The sequence below is a fragment of the Opisthocomus hoazin genome, chromosome 11, assembly GCF_030867145.1.
Source record: "Opisthocomus hoazin isolate bOpiHoa1 chromosome 11, bOpiHoa1.hap1, whole genome shotgun sequence".
In the NCBI taxonomy this organism is placed as follows: domain Eukaryota; kingdom Metazoa; phylum Chordata; class Aves; order Opisthocomiformes; family Opisthocomidae; genus Opisthocomus; species Opisthocomus hoazin.
In genome coordinates this window covers 23,692,861-23,708,258 of record NC_134424.1, presented here as the reverse complement: position 1 = coordinate 23,708,258, position 15,398 = coordinate 23,692,861, and the positions used below count along the sequence as shown (strand labels likewise).

At 38.8% G+C, this 15,398-nt stretch overlaps 1 protein-coding gene across 7 annotated transcripts in view; it reads right to left on the bottom strand.

Moving 5' to 3' along the window:
• Positions 1 to 15,398, bottom strand: part of IQSEC1 (IQ motif and Sec7 domain ArfGEF 1) — a 388,154-nt gene that overhangs the window by 28,662 nt on the left and 344,094 nt on the right. For all 7 annotated transcript variants that reach the window (XM_075432772.1, XM_075432773.1, XM_075432766.1 and 4 more), the window contains 4 exons: positions 9,046 to 9,207; positions 4,635 to 4,757; positions 3,670 to 3,836; positions 1,079 to 1,218 (listed from right to left, as the gene is read on the bottom strand). In XM_075432772.1, coding sequence (XP_075288887.1) covers positions 1,079 to 1,218; positions 3,670 to 3,836; positions 4,635 to 4,757; positions 9,046 to 9,207 — 592 coding nt within the window. The remainder of the gene's footprint in view (positions 1 to 1,078; positions 1,219 to 3,669; positions 3,837 to 4,634; positions 4,758 to 9,045; positions 9,208 to 15,398) is intronic.

The following is a 15,398-nucleotide window of genomic DNA, read 5'->3' as shown; positions in this document are numbered from 1 at the left end:
ATTTTTTCTTTAGTGATCCCTCATTGCCTTCCCCCTCTCCCCATGTGGAGGCTTCTCTGAGAAGAGATTACAATTCAAAGCTCTTTAGAAGTAATAGGGAGAATCTTGAGATCCGTGCTCCTCCTCTTAATAAAAAAATGTCCCAACCCATCAGTCCCTGATGCAGTAAAGCTCCCCAGAGTTGATAAAAAACTGATGCAGGACTTAAAAACATGCAAGTCTACTCTTTTTTTGGCTTTGTTCTGGGCTTCCTTTGTGACTACTAACACAAGATTTTCCAAAGATGACTCTAGGACTTGAATTCAGGAAGGCCGAATATCCATTGTCCCTCTCCACACTAGATACCACTGTTAGCATGTGAAATACTGGTCTTAATAGCTCTGTGTTCACTCAGCTTCTACAACAAAGGAGAAAATGCCGTAGCCTTCCTTTTCTCTCTCCTTTTCCAAGAGATGCTTTGCAGATTAATTTATAGCAAAGTATTTCAGGATGTTTTCCACAACAAAGCAAGAGTTATCTTTGGAATGCTCAAACCCAGCATTAGAACTGCTGGGACCTGATTTCCAGGTAAGTTCTGAGACAAAATGACACAATCTCCCCTTACAAACACCAGCTCAGAGAGCTAGCTACAAAGCTGAGAAAGATGCTGACGTGCACCGTTGCTCTCTGTTACTCTTGTAAATTATGGAGCCATAACTGATAGACTAAATGTTGAAATATGATTCTCTACAACATCATTTTAACACAACACTTCAATTCTCTTGAAAAAAAACATGACAACTGCCTAAAATCCAGATATTTCAGTGCAATTTCCGAATTGTAAAGCTTCACATCGAGAAAAGAGTTTAAGACTCATAACATCATCGCTCACGAATACCACACTGCAACAAAAATCATCTGCACTGTGAATACTCCAGAATTATCCCAACCTTACACCAAATTGTTATTTTGACGGTTTCTGCCTTTTGTCATTTATCAACCAATTTATACTTCTAAGCAAGACACTTTGGTGCTGTTCTATACTGTACATTGCCCTACATCTCCCTAGTAACTGACAGGCAGTGCAGAGTGAACTTACCGGTTTCTTTCCTACTATGAGTTTTTCAACCTTCTGGACTTGGGATACATGATCCTCATTCGTCTTCAGTTCCCGTTTGCGGATTCGCTCATAAATCCCAATCAGCATTTCTCGTGGGATATCCTCACCATCATCCACACCTGCAGAAGGCAACAGTTTTATTATCAGTCTGGATCTGAATGATCTAAACCCCACTGTTCTTCCTCAGCAATGCAGGCTTCTCAGCAGGGAGAGGACAAAGACAAGAGCAACCTTCATTCCCTCTGCAGATGGTAATGCCCATGTTGTCTGAGACTGCTGATGTACTTGTTTATGCTGCTTTGTTTTATAGCTGCCAGTACTCTGTCACCTAACATCTCCTATGCACCTACCTTACCAAAGCAGCAGAAGTTATATTACTCCTTACTGAAGCTCTGGTTTTTGTCCAAAAGCTTGCTGCCCCCAGCATGCCGAGACATTGATGGAAATTACACAGCTTTGTTTTTTTGTTTTAAAACTCTAATCTAAAACTAAGCCATAAAATGGTTAATTTCCTATGTAAATTCTTCTTTTTTTTCTCCCTTAAATTTCTTCTGCTTGGTATCAAAGCTCCAATGAGTTAACGCCTTAGACACTATAATCTCCATGTGACCTCCTCCTAGGAGTATACCGCTTGGAGGAAGCAGAACAACCATTCCATTTTGCCTCTGTCCCAATATTACTCAACACTGTTCATAAACAATTTCCTGCAAGAGGACCTTATGAACATCCAGTAAAATTAATTCAATCAATATTTCCTGTATGATTTCAAAACCAGTTAATTTACTCTGGAAAAACAAATGAACAAAATCGCCTAGTTACAGTATTATTTTTTAGCACTGTGTGTCAGTATTCTAACAAATGTCACAGTGTCTCGAATGCTTGATCCTGAATTTTTAATAGCAGTGGAAGGAGTCCAATTTCAATAAGTGACTTAAAGCTGGATTTCCTGGGGACAGGTTTTAAAGCAATAAACTCTTATCTTCCATTCAGAAGCCAAAATGGGATATTTTGTCAGCCAGTGGAACAACTGCTCACATAAAAAAATACTGTGATAAAATACAGTTTCTTTGCAACTACGAGCAAGAAAAACCACCTCTGTTCTATTCCACACCAGCAAGTCTTCCACAGACCACCCTCTGCGATCCAGCCATTTCAAGTTACAGGAGAGGTAGCCTGTAATAAAAATGCCTACGATAAAAAGAAATTGCTGGCATTCGGGCTGGAGCTCAGAGAGAATGTACTGTATTTAATAAACCAAATATAACTGTAGTATTATGCTAAGAAATCAATATCAGACCTTTTTTAAGGCTCACTGCTGTCTTATAAAAATCTAAGGGAATAAAATCACCAAATAGGACTTTAATTTTCAAGATCTGAAATTCCAGAACACCACAAGTATTTTGTTTTTGCCAGTACTGAAATGGAAGTACCACATGCGCACATGAATACAAACTGCCATGTGTCTGAGAAATACCAGTATATTTTTCTATGTTAAGCAACTTGATTCTGTCTTTCTGCCATTCAACCCACTTTTAGCTATAACTGAGAAAATGGCTGTTAAACTATACATCAGTACTTGCTGGTGCCTGCAGCAGCAGGCCTATTCTGCTGCATCCAGCGTTGCCAAAAGAAGAGAGACCGCGCACCAAGTTGTGCTGATTCTGTGCTTAAAAGCAGAGGGAGGAGGAGGAGAGGGTTGCAATGACTGAGCAGGCAATTTTCCTGGCCTTTGCACAAACACACAGTAATGGAACTATAGTAAAAGCTGCTTTTTCCCTGCAGACACAGACTATCGTAAAGGGAAAAAAGGGATGGGGACTTCTGCCTCATTTTATTCCTCTAACATCTGAGAGCTCTTCTGTGCTAAAAGGTAAATGCTGTCTGATCCGTTCTTCCTTGAGTGCCCAGGAAGAACAGGAGGTATCATCCCCTCACGCACAATCTTCCTCCTCAGTGACTACTGCCTTTTGGGCAGAGCTGAACGCTGGCAGCTGATGCTTCATAAAAATCGGTTCTTTTTCACCAGAAAAAAACAGGATAGAAAGATCTCAGATACAGATTTGAAAAAACTCTGTATTTTTTTGGCAATCTAATTCCAGTCTTGGGTGTGCCATAGCCTGGCAAATAGTTTCTTGATCACAAAATATACCAATGAAGAAATCAAAATGAAATTTCTGTGCTATTTACCGTGTACCTTTCTGGAAGGTTCTGGAGTTGGGATTCTTTTTCCCCCCCACCAAGAATTTAAATCTTTAGTTTATTTCCAAAAGTTCTCACCATGGCATAGTGATTTCTGTTCCGTAATATATATACACATATGGGAATAAAAACACATGACAATACATCCAGTCAAGAAAGACAAGATAAAAATGACAAAATACTATATACTTAGTTCTGTTTTATTATTCCAGAAATAACTAAAGCCTTTAAAAATGACAGTAGTTTTAAGTCCGGTGAAATCAGAATGAAGCGCCCTGTGTTTTGCCTTTTTCCCAGAAGATACATGGTGTCCCTCCACTGACAGTTACAGGGAAAAGCTTTCATGACCTTCATCGTGAGAGCTTGCTTACCCCTTAGATTCTTCACAAAATCTTCTAGCTTCATTTTGCGTTCTGGTTTCACATTTGGGCTGTACATATCTGTGTTTAACAGTATGATGGCAAAAGCTAGAATGAAGATGGTATCAGGATTTCTAAATTGTCTCACAACACCTGGATTGCAGATACAGTATCGTTGGCTGTAAAAAAGCAAAGAGGGGAAGCTGTCAGAGCTATGAATTACTATTCTAATTCTACCAAATAAACCAGCTGCTACATTCCAGATGCTGAGCAAGCTATTATTTGCGTTCCATACATATATTTAGCTTTCTGTTCACGTATTTTCATAAGCCAATCCTAGAATGTGGAAGGCTTTTGTATTCTACTACCACTGTAACTTCATTTCTTAGTACAGATTCTGAGCTACAACAGCTTCAGTATTTCATTTTTTTCAGTGAGGAATAACCATCAACACCACGTAAGAATACAGCATTGATTTTAGCGTGCTGCCACATGATGATTTACATCTCATCCTGCCCTGGATAAAGTATGCTTGTGTTAGTATTAATAAGTTAATGCTCTTTATTCCACTATTGTTGAAATGCTTAATGACAGGTTGACAGCATGTATACTCTAAAATGTAAATGGTCTTATAATTCCACTCATATAAACTATTATATCCAAATACATTGTTAGAGACATTAAAAAAAATCCTTGAATATCTTTTCAGCTGATGCCAGAAAGAATTTTTAGTTAAGAAATCTCGCTATGTTAACACAAATGACATACGTGAACGGCACCAGCAAATAAAACATCCTATTTCATACTTGGCAAAAGCACCACAAACTGTACTATATTTGAAACTGTATGTAGCTCACACAGACACTGCAAGTAAGCAGGGAAGTAACTTAGATATACTCAACTTCCCCAGCTCTCCAGTTTGATCGCTAGACAACAGCAGGTTTCAGGTGACTGAGCAATACATTTCAGCATCATACCTAAAAGCTTCAATGAGTCGTTCTACTTTCTGGGCTTCTCCTTGAACACGGATATGAGCCTGAAATTTCCTGAGTGCTTCATCCAGTTCCATTGTTGAGAAGTCCATCTCATCCACAACACAGCTAGGATAAAAACATATTGCCATTGTGTCTTTTAATTTCTAACAACACAGTACCAAAGGTAAGATCTCGAGACCAAAAAAACCTTTCCATTTTCCAACTCTTGTAGAGATTCATGGACTTTTTTGAAACATTCGGCAGCAACTGCAATAACTGTAGGTGAGCTGTGAAGGAAGGATTGCAAATAACGGATCAATGAGAATATGCACATGTAAGCATGTGCTTATTTTTTTTAACAGAAGAGCTGCTGGAATGACAAATGTCTGACCAATGTAAGTGACATACCATTGCCAAAAATAATTATTGGTTTTGTGCTTCCAGGCCAATCAATTATTACAATGCCTATAATAATAATAAATAGTTTATACTGCTCAAAATATCAGATCTCAAACAGCCTGCAGCAAGCACAGTAATCTGTACCAAATGTCTCTGTGTCTAGGAATGTTCTTACACATGGAGAAAAAAAAATAACCTTGTTTGGATACTCTCTTACTATTACTGTAATTCTTCTCTTCCCATCATTTGCTGTGTCTTTCAGTTAATGTTTATGAAGAAATAGTTACTTTCTTGCTCTGAAAATAGAGTGTTGAGAAAAAATAAAAAAGGAACCAGTTTAATATAATCAACCATGTGAACTCTGTCATTCTAATGCTTCGTTTAAAGACTAATTTAAAATCAGAAGCTTATAAAATTCCTTTCCTTAAACTCAGCTTTTAGTTTTTAAATAATCAGACATGAATCACTGCACATAAGAGCACTGTAATGCAGAAACCACAGAAAGAAAGAAAAATCCAGTTTTAAAAGCCTTCTTTTAAATATATAGCTATACAATGATAAATTAGAGTAGCTCACATTTTTCTTCTAGGTAGTACAAGAATGTAACTAACACAGATGAATACCAAAGCAATACATTCACTTTGCCTTAATGTTTTTCCCTTTATGCAGAAGCGCAAGGAAACAAACAAAAAGGCCTGGCGTTTCTCACGCCCTTTCTAATCCACACCTAAAAACCTATTATCAGTTCTGCAATAATGTTCACAGTCTTCCCACCTATTGCAAGTTCTGTAACACTTCCAAAAGCTCTTTTCTCCTTCAAAGGTGTAAAGCACATGTGCAGACAAGCTGGAGTGAAAATGAAGTAATTAGAGCAATTAAGGACCTCCAGAAACATGCTGGCCAGCAACATAATGGGGGGGGTTGGGGGGTGGTGTTCTTAAACAATCTTTTATGTGAACTATGGAGACAGCAGATATACCACCATGGTCAATGTTCTTAACTGCAACCGGTACTTTTCTGTAAATATTTCAAAACAATAAACAAAAATTTTCTAGTTGGCTATGTAATGAAAAAAAGGAAACCACTTATCTTCTCTAGGTAATTAAAGCAAATGAAAACATAAAGCTAAGTAAGATCAGACACACTTGTTTATGTTTTGTTAACAATAGATAACAAAATGATAATCCTTGATAATAATATCATGATCAAAATGACAAAGAGAACATGATTAAACGGACTTTGGTTGCTTCAGGAGAACTTGAGTGCATCCGTACTCCGGGTGAGTGAGCCCGTGCTGAACAACCACATCTTCACAGTTACATGTCCCAGGCAGGTAAAAGCAAGAAGCAGCTCGGCTTCACCACTTCTAGGTATGCAGACAGTTGAAACTTCTTCCAGGGAACTATCGCCTGCTTACCACCTCTCCACCAAATTTAGGCAAGAAGAGTGGAACATACCATTTGCTGGGTCAGTGTAGCTACAACCACCTTGCTTCTCTACTGTACTACTTGCCTGTACTCTTGCACGTAACTGTGTACCTTATGGACTGGAATGATGGAGTCCCGTACAGAGCGAGAGAATGTCATGCTTTCCCTCTCACTTTTAACGTTGTTCTTTATGATAGTTTTATTTTATTCTTTCTTTGAGTGACTGTACTTTTGTTTTCTAATGCAAAGTCAAGACGGAGTAGAAGGTCAGATCCTCAGCTACAACTCTGTTACATGAAGCACTCCTGGGCCAGGCAGAGAGAGCAAGCTGAGGCTCACTGCAGGACAGCAGTGCTTCGGGAAGCGTGTCTGACATGCCCCAAATGTTGTCCAGGGCAACATCAATGCCAGCCATGCCAGCCCCACACCACTCAAACAATGCTTTTATACTTGAGCTACCAGCGGGTAGCAACTACAGTAGGCCCAGAGTACAGCTCTTCGTTAAAAATTTAGGCTGCTCTCGAATATTTTCTAAGCTCCAGTGAAAAGAAGATTTCGAACAGTTAAAACACCCTAAATCACAGGATCCGGGAAACCTGAACACAAATCAAAGCAGGGCACTTGAAATTAAATTGTGTAGCGGAAAAAGGATCATCTGTTAAAATATCTTATCTATGTAACAACCTGGAGTTCTTACAAATTCAACAAAATCTACCTCCAATCTGTAAATGTGATATTTAAGATGAAATGCTATTCTATTGTCTCTTTTTAAGAGAAAATACCTTGTTCCTATTTGCAGGCAAGGTTCAGAACACTATCAAGAGAACTGCAGCGCTTACAGTGTGCTTCTCACCCCAAAGCGCACTTGAAGCAGCTTATTTAAGAATAGATTCATTTCAATAAAAGGATTGTTGTGGGGTTGTAGGTAGGTGATTATGACCTTACTCTTACAAATTCACCTCATCACAGATACAGCATCTTGGGTTAGCAGAGACACACTTCTGCATGCCCATATCATGCTAGGCTGTTTGAGACTCTGAGGGCAAATGATTTGTTCAAGATCACAAAAACCATCATCTCAGATTATAAATCATCTCATCCTGGACCTGTACTTTTTTCTTTGAAAAAAGTAGAAAATATACACTCTTTGGAAAGTCTTCACCCTAGTCTGACTCATAACTGCAAAATCCAGACGACTGCTGCAAGTAGCTGATGCTGAATAGGCACTGCATCAAAATCAAGCCCTGCTCTATTGCTCTGTATTGCGGGGCTGGCTACATGCTTTGGTACAGAGGCTCTTCCGTTGCTTTCTCCTGGGTATTGTACTGTAAGGAGGCAGCCTTTAACAAGGCACAGGAAAGAAAGAGAAGACCTCTGAAAAAGGTCTATGGCATATGTAACTGTGCCATTAGCTGTATTAATACAGTGTTCAAGCTTGCAATTTGAGGTACCTAAGTTCTGACAGCATCAGGATGACTGTAGAGAACGCAGACCAACGTAGAGACCAACACCTTTGCAGTATGAAGCCAGTGAGAGCAGTGTAAGAGATATGCAAAGAAAATATAAGGCATTGGCAGAGACTTTGTATCATGATACCACAACCTTAACAGTTTTGTGATGTATCAATATTATGGTATCAGTATTCTGTATCAACATTCAGTCCCCAGGAAAGACTGCATCTATAGACTAATGCAAATTTCAGCACAGCTTTCTTTATGCTCTGGTTAAAACCTGTGGTCAGAATTTTTCCTGATCTTCCTTAATTGGCAAGATGTGGGGTTTTTTGCTTTAATTCTCAGCAGTTTCATTAAACATCTATCTAAATTTTTTTTATACAACTCCTTGAACAAAATTGGACTAAGATGTATTCACGTTTATAGCTCAGTATATCAGATACTAAAAAAAAAGCCCCTAAATATGTGTTTTAAATGAATCCTCTATTAAAATAAAGCAACTTCCTATTTCACCTGCTCTGCATATAAGGTTTAGAAATTCATGACCAAGCTCCTAAAAGTCCAACTTTCTGCTTTTAATTTCTTTGTTTTTTAAAACAGTTCTTGTCTATCTAATCTTTTGGAAATGAACAGTTTGTATAGATCTTGTCAGCATATGCCTGCACATGCTGAAGTCCCTGTTTATCTAACATCTGAGCCATTTGGCTGTAATAATGATTTTCATGTTCTGTTACTGATGAAGCCTTATGTTGCATATAACATTATTTTGTTTCATTCAGTAAATTATTAGAGAGCCTGAGGAAAGAAAAAGACGTTGAAATAACATACTCTAACACCAATGAAATTGGAACATAAATTTTGAGTAAATGTACACGATTACAGGGACTACAAATCCTTGTAAGTATCTTGCTGGACCAACAACAGAAACAGTAAGGAAAGCAAAGAAATAAATATATGCTTATGCGCATGTTTTCTTTCTTAACCCGTTGACTCTGCTTTCCCCCTCCTTCAGAACAAGATCCAGAGACAAGCACAAAACATTCAGAGACCATTATTACCTCTGGCTTGATGAAGTGTCTTACTTGAACATTAAAATACACTTACCTCCCCCCCCCCCCCCCCCCCAATACTCACTCTAACACATCCCGGTTGAACTGTTTTTGTCGATTTCCCAGAAATTCTCCAATCATCTGTCTGCTGAGACCTTTCCTTTGCAGGAGAAAGTGGGCAACACCAACTGGAGTATCTGGCACAAAGCCTCGCTCAATTAGGTACTGGACTCCTTTCTCAGGTTTTCTGAGGAGAAATGAGAATGCAAAACTTAATTTTCTTCCATTGGACCTGAAGGCATCTGACGCAAAACTTTACAACTTTGCCAACCACTTTTGACTAACATATTCCCGGCATGGGCTAGAATAGTTGCAAGATAGATGTAACCGTGCTGTAGAATATACTGTTCACTGTTAATAGCTTACCACCTTTGAAACACATCTTTGCATGTTGTTACACATTTCCCTGCTCCATAACCCTTCCAAAGAGAAGCTTTATATGCAAGCCGCTTCAGGCATGAAAGTCAAAACACTTGTCAACGCAAAAGATGAGCCCAACATCAGCTACTAAATGCCCCTGTTGCTGGGAGAGAGGTACCTTCCAGAAACTGAAATAAAAAGCTGCCAGAGAAAAACAAGAAACAAAGAACACCCCTGACCTCCAACCCCACTGCTGTCAAAAGGTAAACTTACTGAACAAAAACATCTGAAGGGGTACAACTTGCAAGTTGAGAATACAAAAAAATAAGGGGGGAAAAAATAAAGTCAGTCATGCAAAAAGAAGCAATTAAAAATAGTGACGCTCCCATGTAATTTATATTTATTTTCCTCCTGTCCTTTAACACACCCATTGCCCCAGATTTCCTTCCCTCAGACAAATACCTTCATAATTTCTGGAGTATTTTACATCTCTTTATACTTCACTGGCCGATTTAGCTGTAACCAGTTTCAGATCTCCAAACAAAGCAAGCCAAAGCCACACATTTTAACATATTACAAAGCATGTGTTGGGGATGGAATTGATTTCTGGCAATAAAATCTACTGCTTATAAAGGCAAAAGCTGCTTATATTTTAAAGTGATGTACAATTCCTCTCACTGCACATATTGTGGCCCGTGTCTTCCAGCAGTGTGACACAACAGACAACCATAATTTGTTTTAAAGATATTAAAGGGATATCTTTACAGAATCAGTAATTTCACCATCATCTTTCTTTTGTAAGGAATTATAATACAACGCCCACCTGTAAGAGTGAATGATTTGCAGCATGCTGGATGACCTGAAAGATATTTCCTTTAAGGCTAAGCAAAATCAATTTCAAAGGATAAGGTGACTGTACTATTTTCATACAAGGCTGATCATACAACCCTAACCCTTCCTCAGGGTTTTTCATTGCAAATAACATTACTAAATACATCACCATCCAGGTCTCCTACTCTTTTACATTACACTATTATGCACTTAATACCCTATTAAGAGTTAGATAGATCAGAAGAATATATATAATTTAATCAAAAGGGAGTTCCAAATCTCAGTTTCTTGCGTCAGGCTTTGTAGCTCTTTTCAACTGAAATAAGATTACATATACGGTCATCTTCTAAATACAATCTCGTAAAACGAATCTCCTTTCTCAAAAAACACTCTTTTTCTTGTAAGCCATGTAACTGCTACGTTCAAATGCTTTTCAATTGTATTTCAGAACTGTTAATCTTTCTGAATTACATTGACAGCATCCAACAAAAGCAGGAATAATCTTCTCCACTCCCCTTCTCAGTGAGCTACATTTGTCCACAAAATTCAGAGTGATGCAAACCCAGGAGAGTTCCTTTCCAGCAATTGTCAAAACAGAAAACAAAGAAAGCTATTAAAAAGCACAACTTGATCCAAAGATCACCTTTTCCTGAGATACAGAAAATGCTGAATCGTTACGTATTGCACTAAACCACAACTTGAATTCTTAACCACCCCCATAAGCCTGAACACATTTAAAATCATCACAAAGGTGACACATGATTTATTTTGCATCAGCTCCTACGCCCTTGTGTCATTTTACACAAGTCGGGGGAGGAAGCTCTGCTTCTGGTTCAGCAATGTGAAATCAGTTCATTCAGATACACTTCAAACCAGGCTAGGTAAAGCTCCAAATCAGACTTCAAAATCCATTTAGCAATATGTTGGAAGCCAAAAGCTCTTCTCCCGTCAATACCTTCTTCATGCTGAAGTGAAGTGTCAGGAAGTTTTGTAGTCTAGAGTGATCTGGAAGCAGTCCAATTTGTTACAGAAGTTGTAACATGGAAGCAATGCAAACTATGAACTGTAATAACATGAAAATAGTACCTGAAAACTCTCAACTGTGAGAATGAAGACTACTTTTTGCCTACTTGATAAATCAAATGGTGGTAGCAGTGGCATAAACTTCAGAATCACAAGCCTGTAGGAGGCATTTCCAGAGTGAAGAAACTTTATTTCTTTCTAATTCATGGCGGCCTCCACTGAATTTGCCAACTAGAGATCAACAAAATTGTGTCATATTATTTTGAAATCTGTCCTCTAAAAACTGTTAACTTTGTTGTTCTGTTCTAGAGCAACAACTGTCAACCTCGAGAATCTGACTGACCTCAGCAGAAGAGCCGCTTGTGGGCTGACCCCAGCCAACAGCCAAGACTAAGCCCATACAGAGCTACAGCTACAAGTAAAGAACGCAACAATTAAAGGGCTTCTCTAGAGAATTTCTACTAGGTCTTGAGGTGAGAACTGTAACCTTCCATAACGTTACTTTGATCTTTGAAGGTTCTGACAGTTGTCACTGCCATAGGGATAACGGACTTCTTAGAGCAAGCATTAGTATGATAATTGTTCTTAATGACAGAACCTATAGCTTCAGGTGGTCTTCTGGTACCTCACCCCAAGCGATGACAGTCTACAACAGAGTATATTCTAAAGGACGGTTTCTGTTCTGAAAGTCTAGCTTGCCAATAAAGTTTCTTCATATTTCTATTTTTGATGATCTGAAACCTTGAATTCATTCAACACTCTTGACCAAGTAATTGAATTTAATATGAACTAAATTTTATCATACAGCTTATTGGAAGAACAATCTCCCCCCCCTCCTCCCCCTTTTTTTTATCCAACTTGCAAGCAAGGGAGGTTCAGGGGTTCTACTGCTGTTGTAGGTTCGCCCCCCCCCCCCCCCCCCCCCCGGTTTGACATTATCTTCTGCCACAGGAAAAGTACTTAATAGAAAACTGTGACTTTATAAGAGTGTTCTGAAGTGTTGTACTTCCAATGGAATTTTACTTAAAAAGTGAATCTAACAATAGGTTAAGAGAAAAACGTACACAAAGGTGCCTTCACTCTCGGTCTTTAAACACAAGCAGTATTTTCCCTCTTTTCAAATTCAGAGAAATTAAAGAACTAAACAGGTTCGTGGAAATTTAAGTAATCCCCAACATCACAAATTCTAAATATTACTAAGTATGAAGGAATTACCTCTTAAATGCATGAAGAGGACATGTAGGTTGTGGTGTTGACTATCAGCAAACTACCTGAAACTCATTTCCCCCTTCCCAACGAAAGGCAAAAAATACCAGGTAGCTGACCGGGTTTCTGGGCGGGCAGGTTTTAAAAGACAGCACAAGCAAGCAGGGACCCTACTGCTGGCACAACCAGCTGTCTTAAATTGCACAAACTTTCTTTGCCACCAAACTCTAATTTTCCTAAAGGAAAATGACTGAATGCAGAAGGGAGTGGGACATGAAAGGGTCATGGATTTAACATGAGATAGGACATCTGACATAAGTTGTCCTCATTTCTGACTACTCAGACTTAAGCTGTTTTGTACTTACAACTAAGAGTCTTTTGTGATTAGGAAAATTCCCAGTGACGGCTTGTTAATTACCCCTACCAATAACAGGGAAGATGAGAAGTCTATAAATAGCAATCATGGAAGCTGCATAAGCAGATCATTTATTTTCAGATTTGAATACATTAACCAATATCAAAATATACCCTCTAAAGCTACCACCTTACATAGCTGATTATATACATATTTACAGAACTTCTCATATTTACAAGACTGCTTCCAAGATAAAACTTAAAAATGTCTTCTATTTAAAAAAAAAAAAACAAACCAAACTAAATGACAAAACAAAACACCAAAACAAATCAAAAGGAATCTACTGAAAGGAAGGGAAAAAAACACCACCCTAACACAAAAAGATGTGCAAAAACATATTGACATAAGATTCTCGACTGTTGCACAAAGGGCTAAGGAATTTGTCAGAAACTCATTAACAGCAAGAGCTTGAGGATGGTTTAAAGCACCTTTCAGGGAATGGTTTAAAGCAACTTTTAGGGGAAAAACATTGATGGAGAAAGCAATGCCAACTTAAAAATACCAGATTAAAACACTGTATTTTAATAAGTGCGTTTCTTAGAGGGTACTGGTCATACACAGTAAAAATGCTGTCTCTCTGCGTTTCTGAAGGCAGGCTGGATCCTGCAGCAATTTTTGGAAGCTGACATCTTTAATTCTGGGAATGACGAGTGCAACAAAATCACACACAGACGACACTTAAAAAAATCAAAGAGCAAAAACCCACCCCCGTCCCTCAAAAGCCAAGAGAATAGCAAACCCCTGCATATCACTGCTGTTTCCTCTCGTCAGTATGACGTCTCTCCTTCCGGGGCGTAATGCTAACTAGAAGGAGGTGACTTCTTTACTCAGCAAGTTCTACATGGAGTACTGAAAGCATTCAGAGAACTTGTTGACATTTGTGTAGATCTCATTAGAGTGGTGGTTTGTTGGGGGTTTACAGATTGTGAAGCTGAGGAGTTGTGTTTTTTTCCCTTTAGCAGCTGTGCAAGTTGAATCTGAAAGTCACAAAAAAGTTAGTACGTTTCGGAGTTTTGCTAACATAAGTGATGTATGAGGCCCTCCTAAGAACGAGCTCTCCTTTGGTACATGAGGTAGAAAAGAAGAACAATAAATAGGGTAATAATATCAAAGTTAGTACATTCCTGAAAGAAATGTCCCTTATCCAAGCTAGGAATCTATAGAAAGAAAAGAGAAAAAAAGGATTTTTTTTCATTAGACTAAAACCTACATGTGTATCAGAAGCACAGTATCTTTAGAAAAACACTGCATTCTTAATATTTCTATTGTTGGGAGCAAATTAGTAAGGAGAGCAGTGATCCAGACATCTATAATTCTGAATATGCCATTATTTGTCTCTGTGAACTTTCACCTGGTCGGAGGAACCACTGAGAGACAACTTTAGGATACATGTTATTATAATTACTTACACCACGTGAGAATTTGGCCCAAATACCATTAGCCTGCAAAGACAATCACCAACTAGCTGTTGCAGAAAATCTGGATTGCCAATGATAAAAACCTGCCCTAAAACTCCACAAATTATTAAATGTGGACTGTCAAAATAATGTAATTCCAGACCCTGGTTTGACATTTCCTCTGCACGAATTCTGTTTTCAGAGGTGCTCAAGACCTGCTAAAGCTTGAGAAATACTCATGTACAGCAGGTCATTAAAAGATTTAAAGAAAGCCATGGTCAGAAACAGCTCCTCCCTTGGAAATGGGAAGGTTCCAGCGTCTGCTGACTGACTTCCCAAAGTTGTCAACAACTGCACTCACAAACCCAGTTGGCAGTGCAGGAGTCGGGAAGACACACAGACCGCTGCCTAAGCCACAAAAGGAAACACGGTTAGAAGTACACCACCTTATGATCTTGTTGTACAAAGAGTAACACCAGGTTCCAACGGTTAGTGGTACTTGGGAAACAGGGCTTTGCATCACCTGCATACGCAAAATTTATCTTTCAAATTGTAAGGAATACTATTTTTGCAAAAGCATTGCAGTGAATTTGAAAAGTGACTTTGGTAGAGAAAAAGCTTTTAGTCAGATTCTAGGTGGTGAGAAAGAGCACTACCTTAGCATGCACTGTTACCTACTAGACTTGCTGTTACCGCCATCCCACTGCGAAACAAACACACTGAGCGTTCGGGCTGTCCTTAGGTGAGCACGTCAGCGGCACGGCCAGCACTGGCACCAGTCTCTGCTCTCGTTCCTACTGCTGGTTTAGGACTTCCTGACAAACTGTACTAGGAGGAAAAGGTTTGGTGTTGGTTTGTGTTTGTGGGGTTCTTTTGATGTTTTTTTTTAATTTGTTTTGATACACGTAAATATATATACGTATGTAAACCCAGCCCAGCTCTCTCTGTAGCTGCACAACCAGTTGTACTACCCAAGCCATGGTGTGGATGAAGTGCCCATGTCCACGCTGGCCAACAGGAGAAAAGACTAGCAGGCACTACCTCAGAAAGAAATATTCAACAAAACCATAGTACAAAAGTATATAAAGCCTTCCCTATTTCTGACTTGCTAATAAACATGTAAAGCTTACAAGCATCCAAAACCAC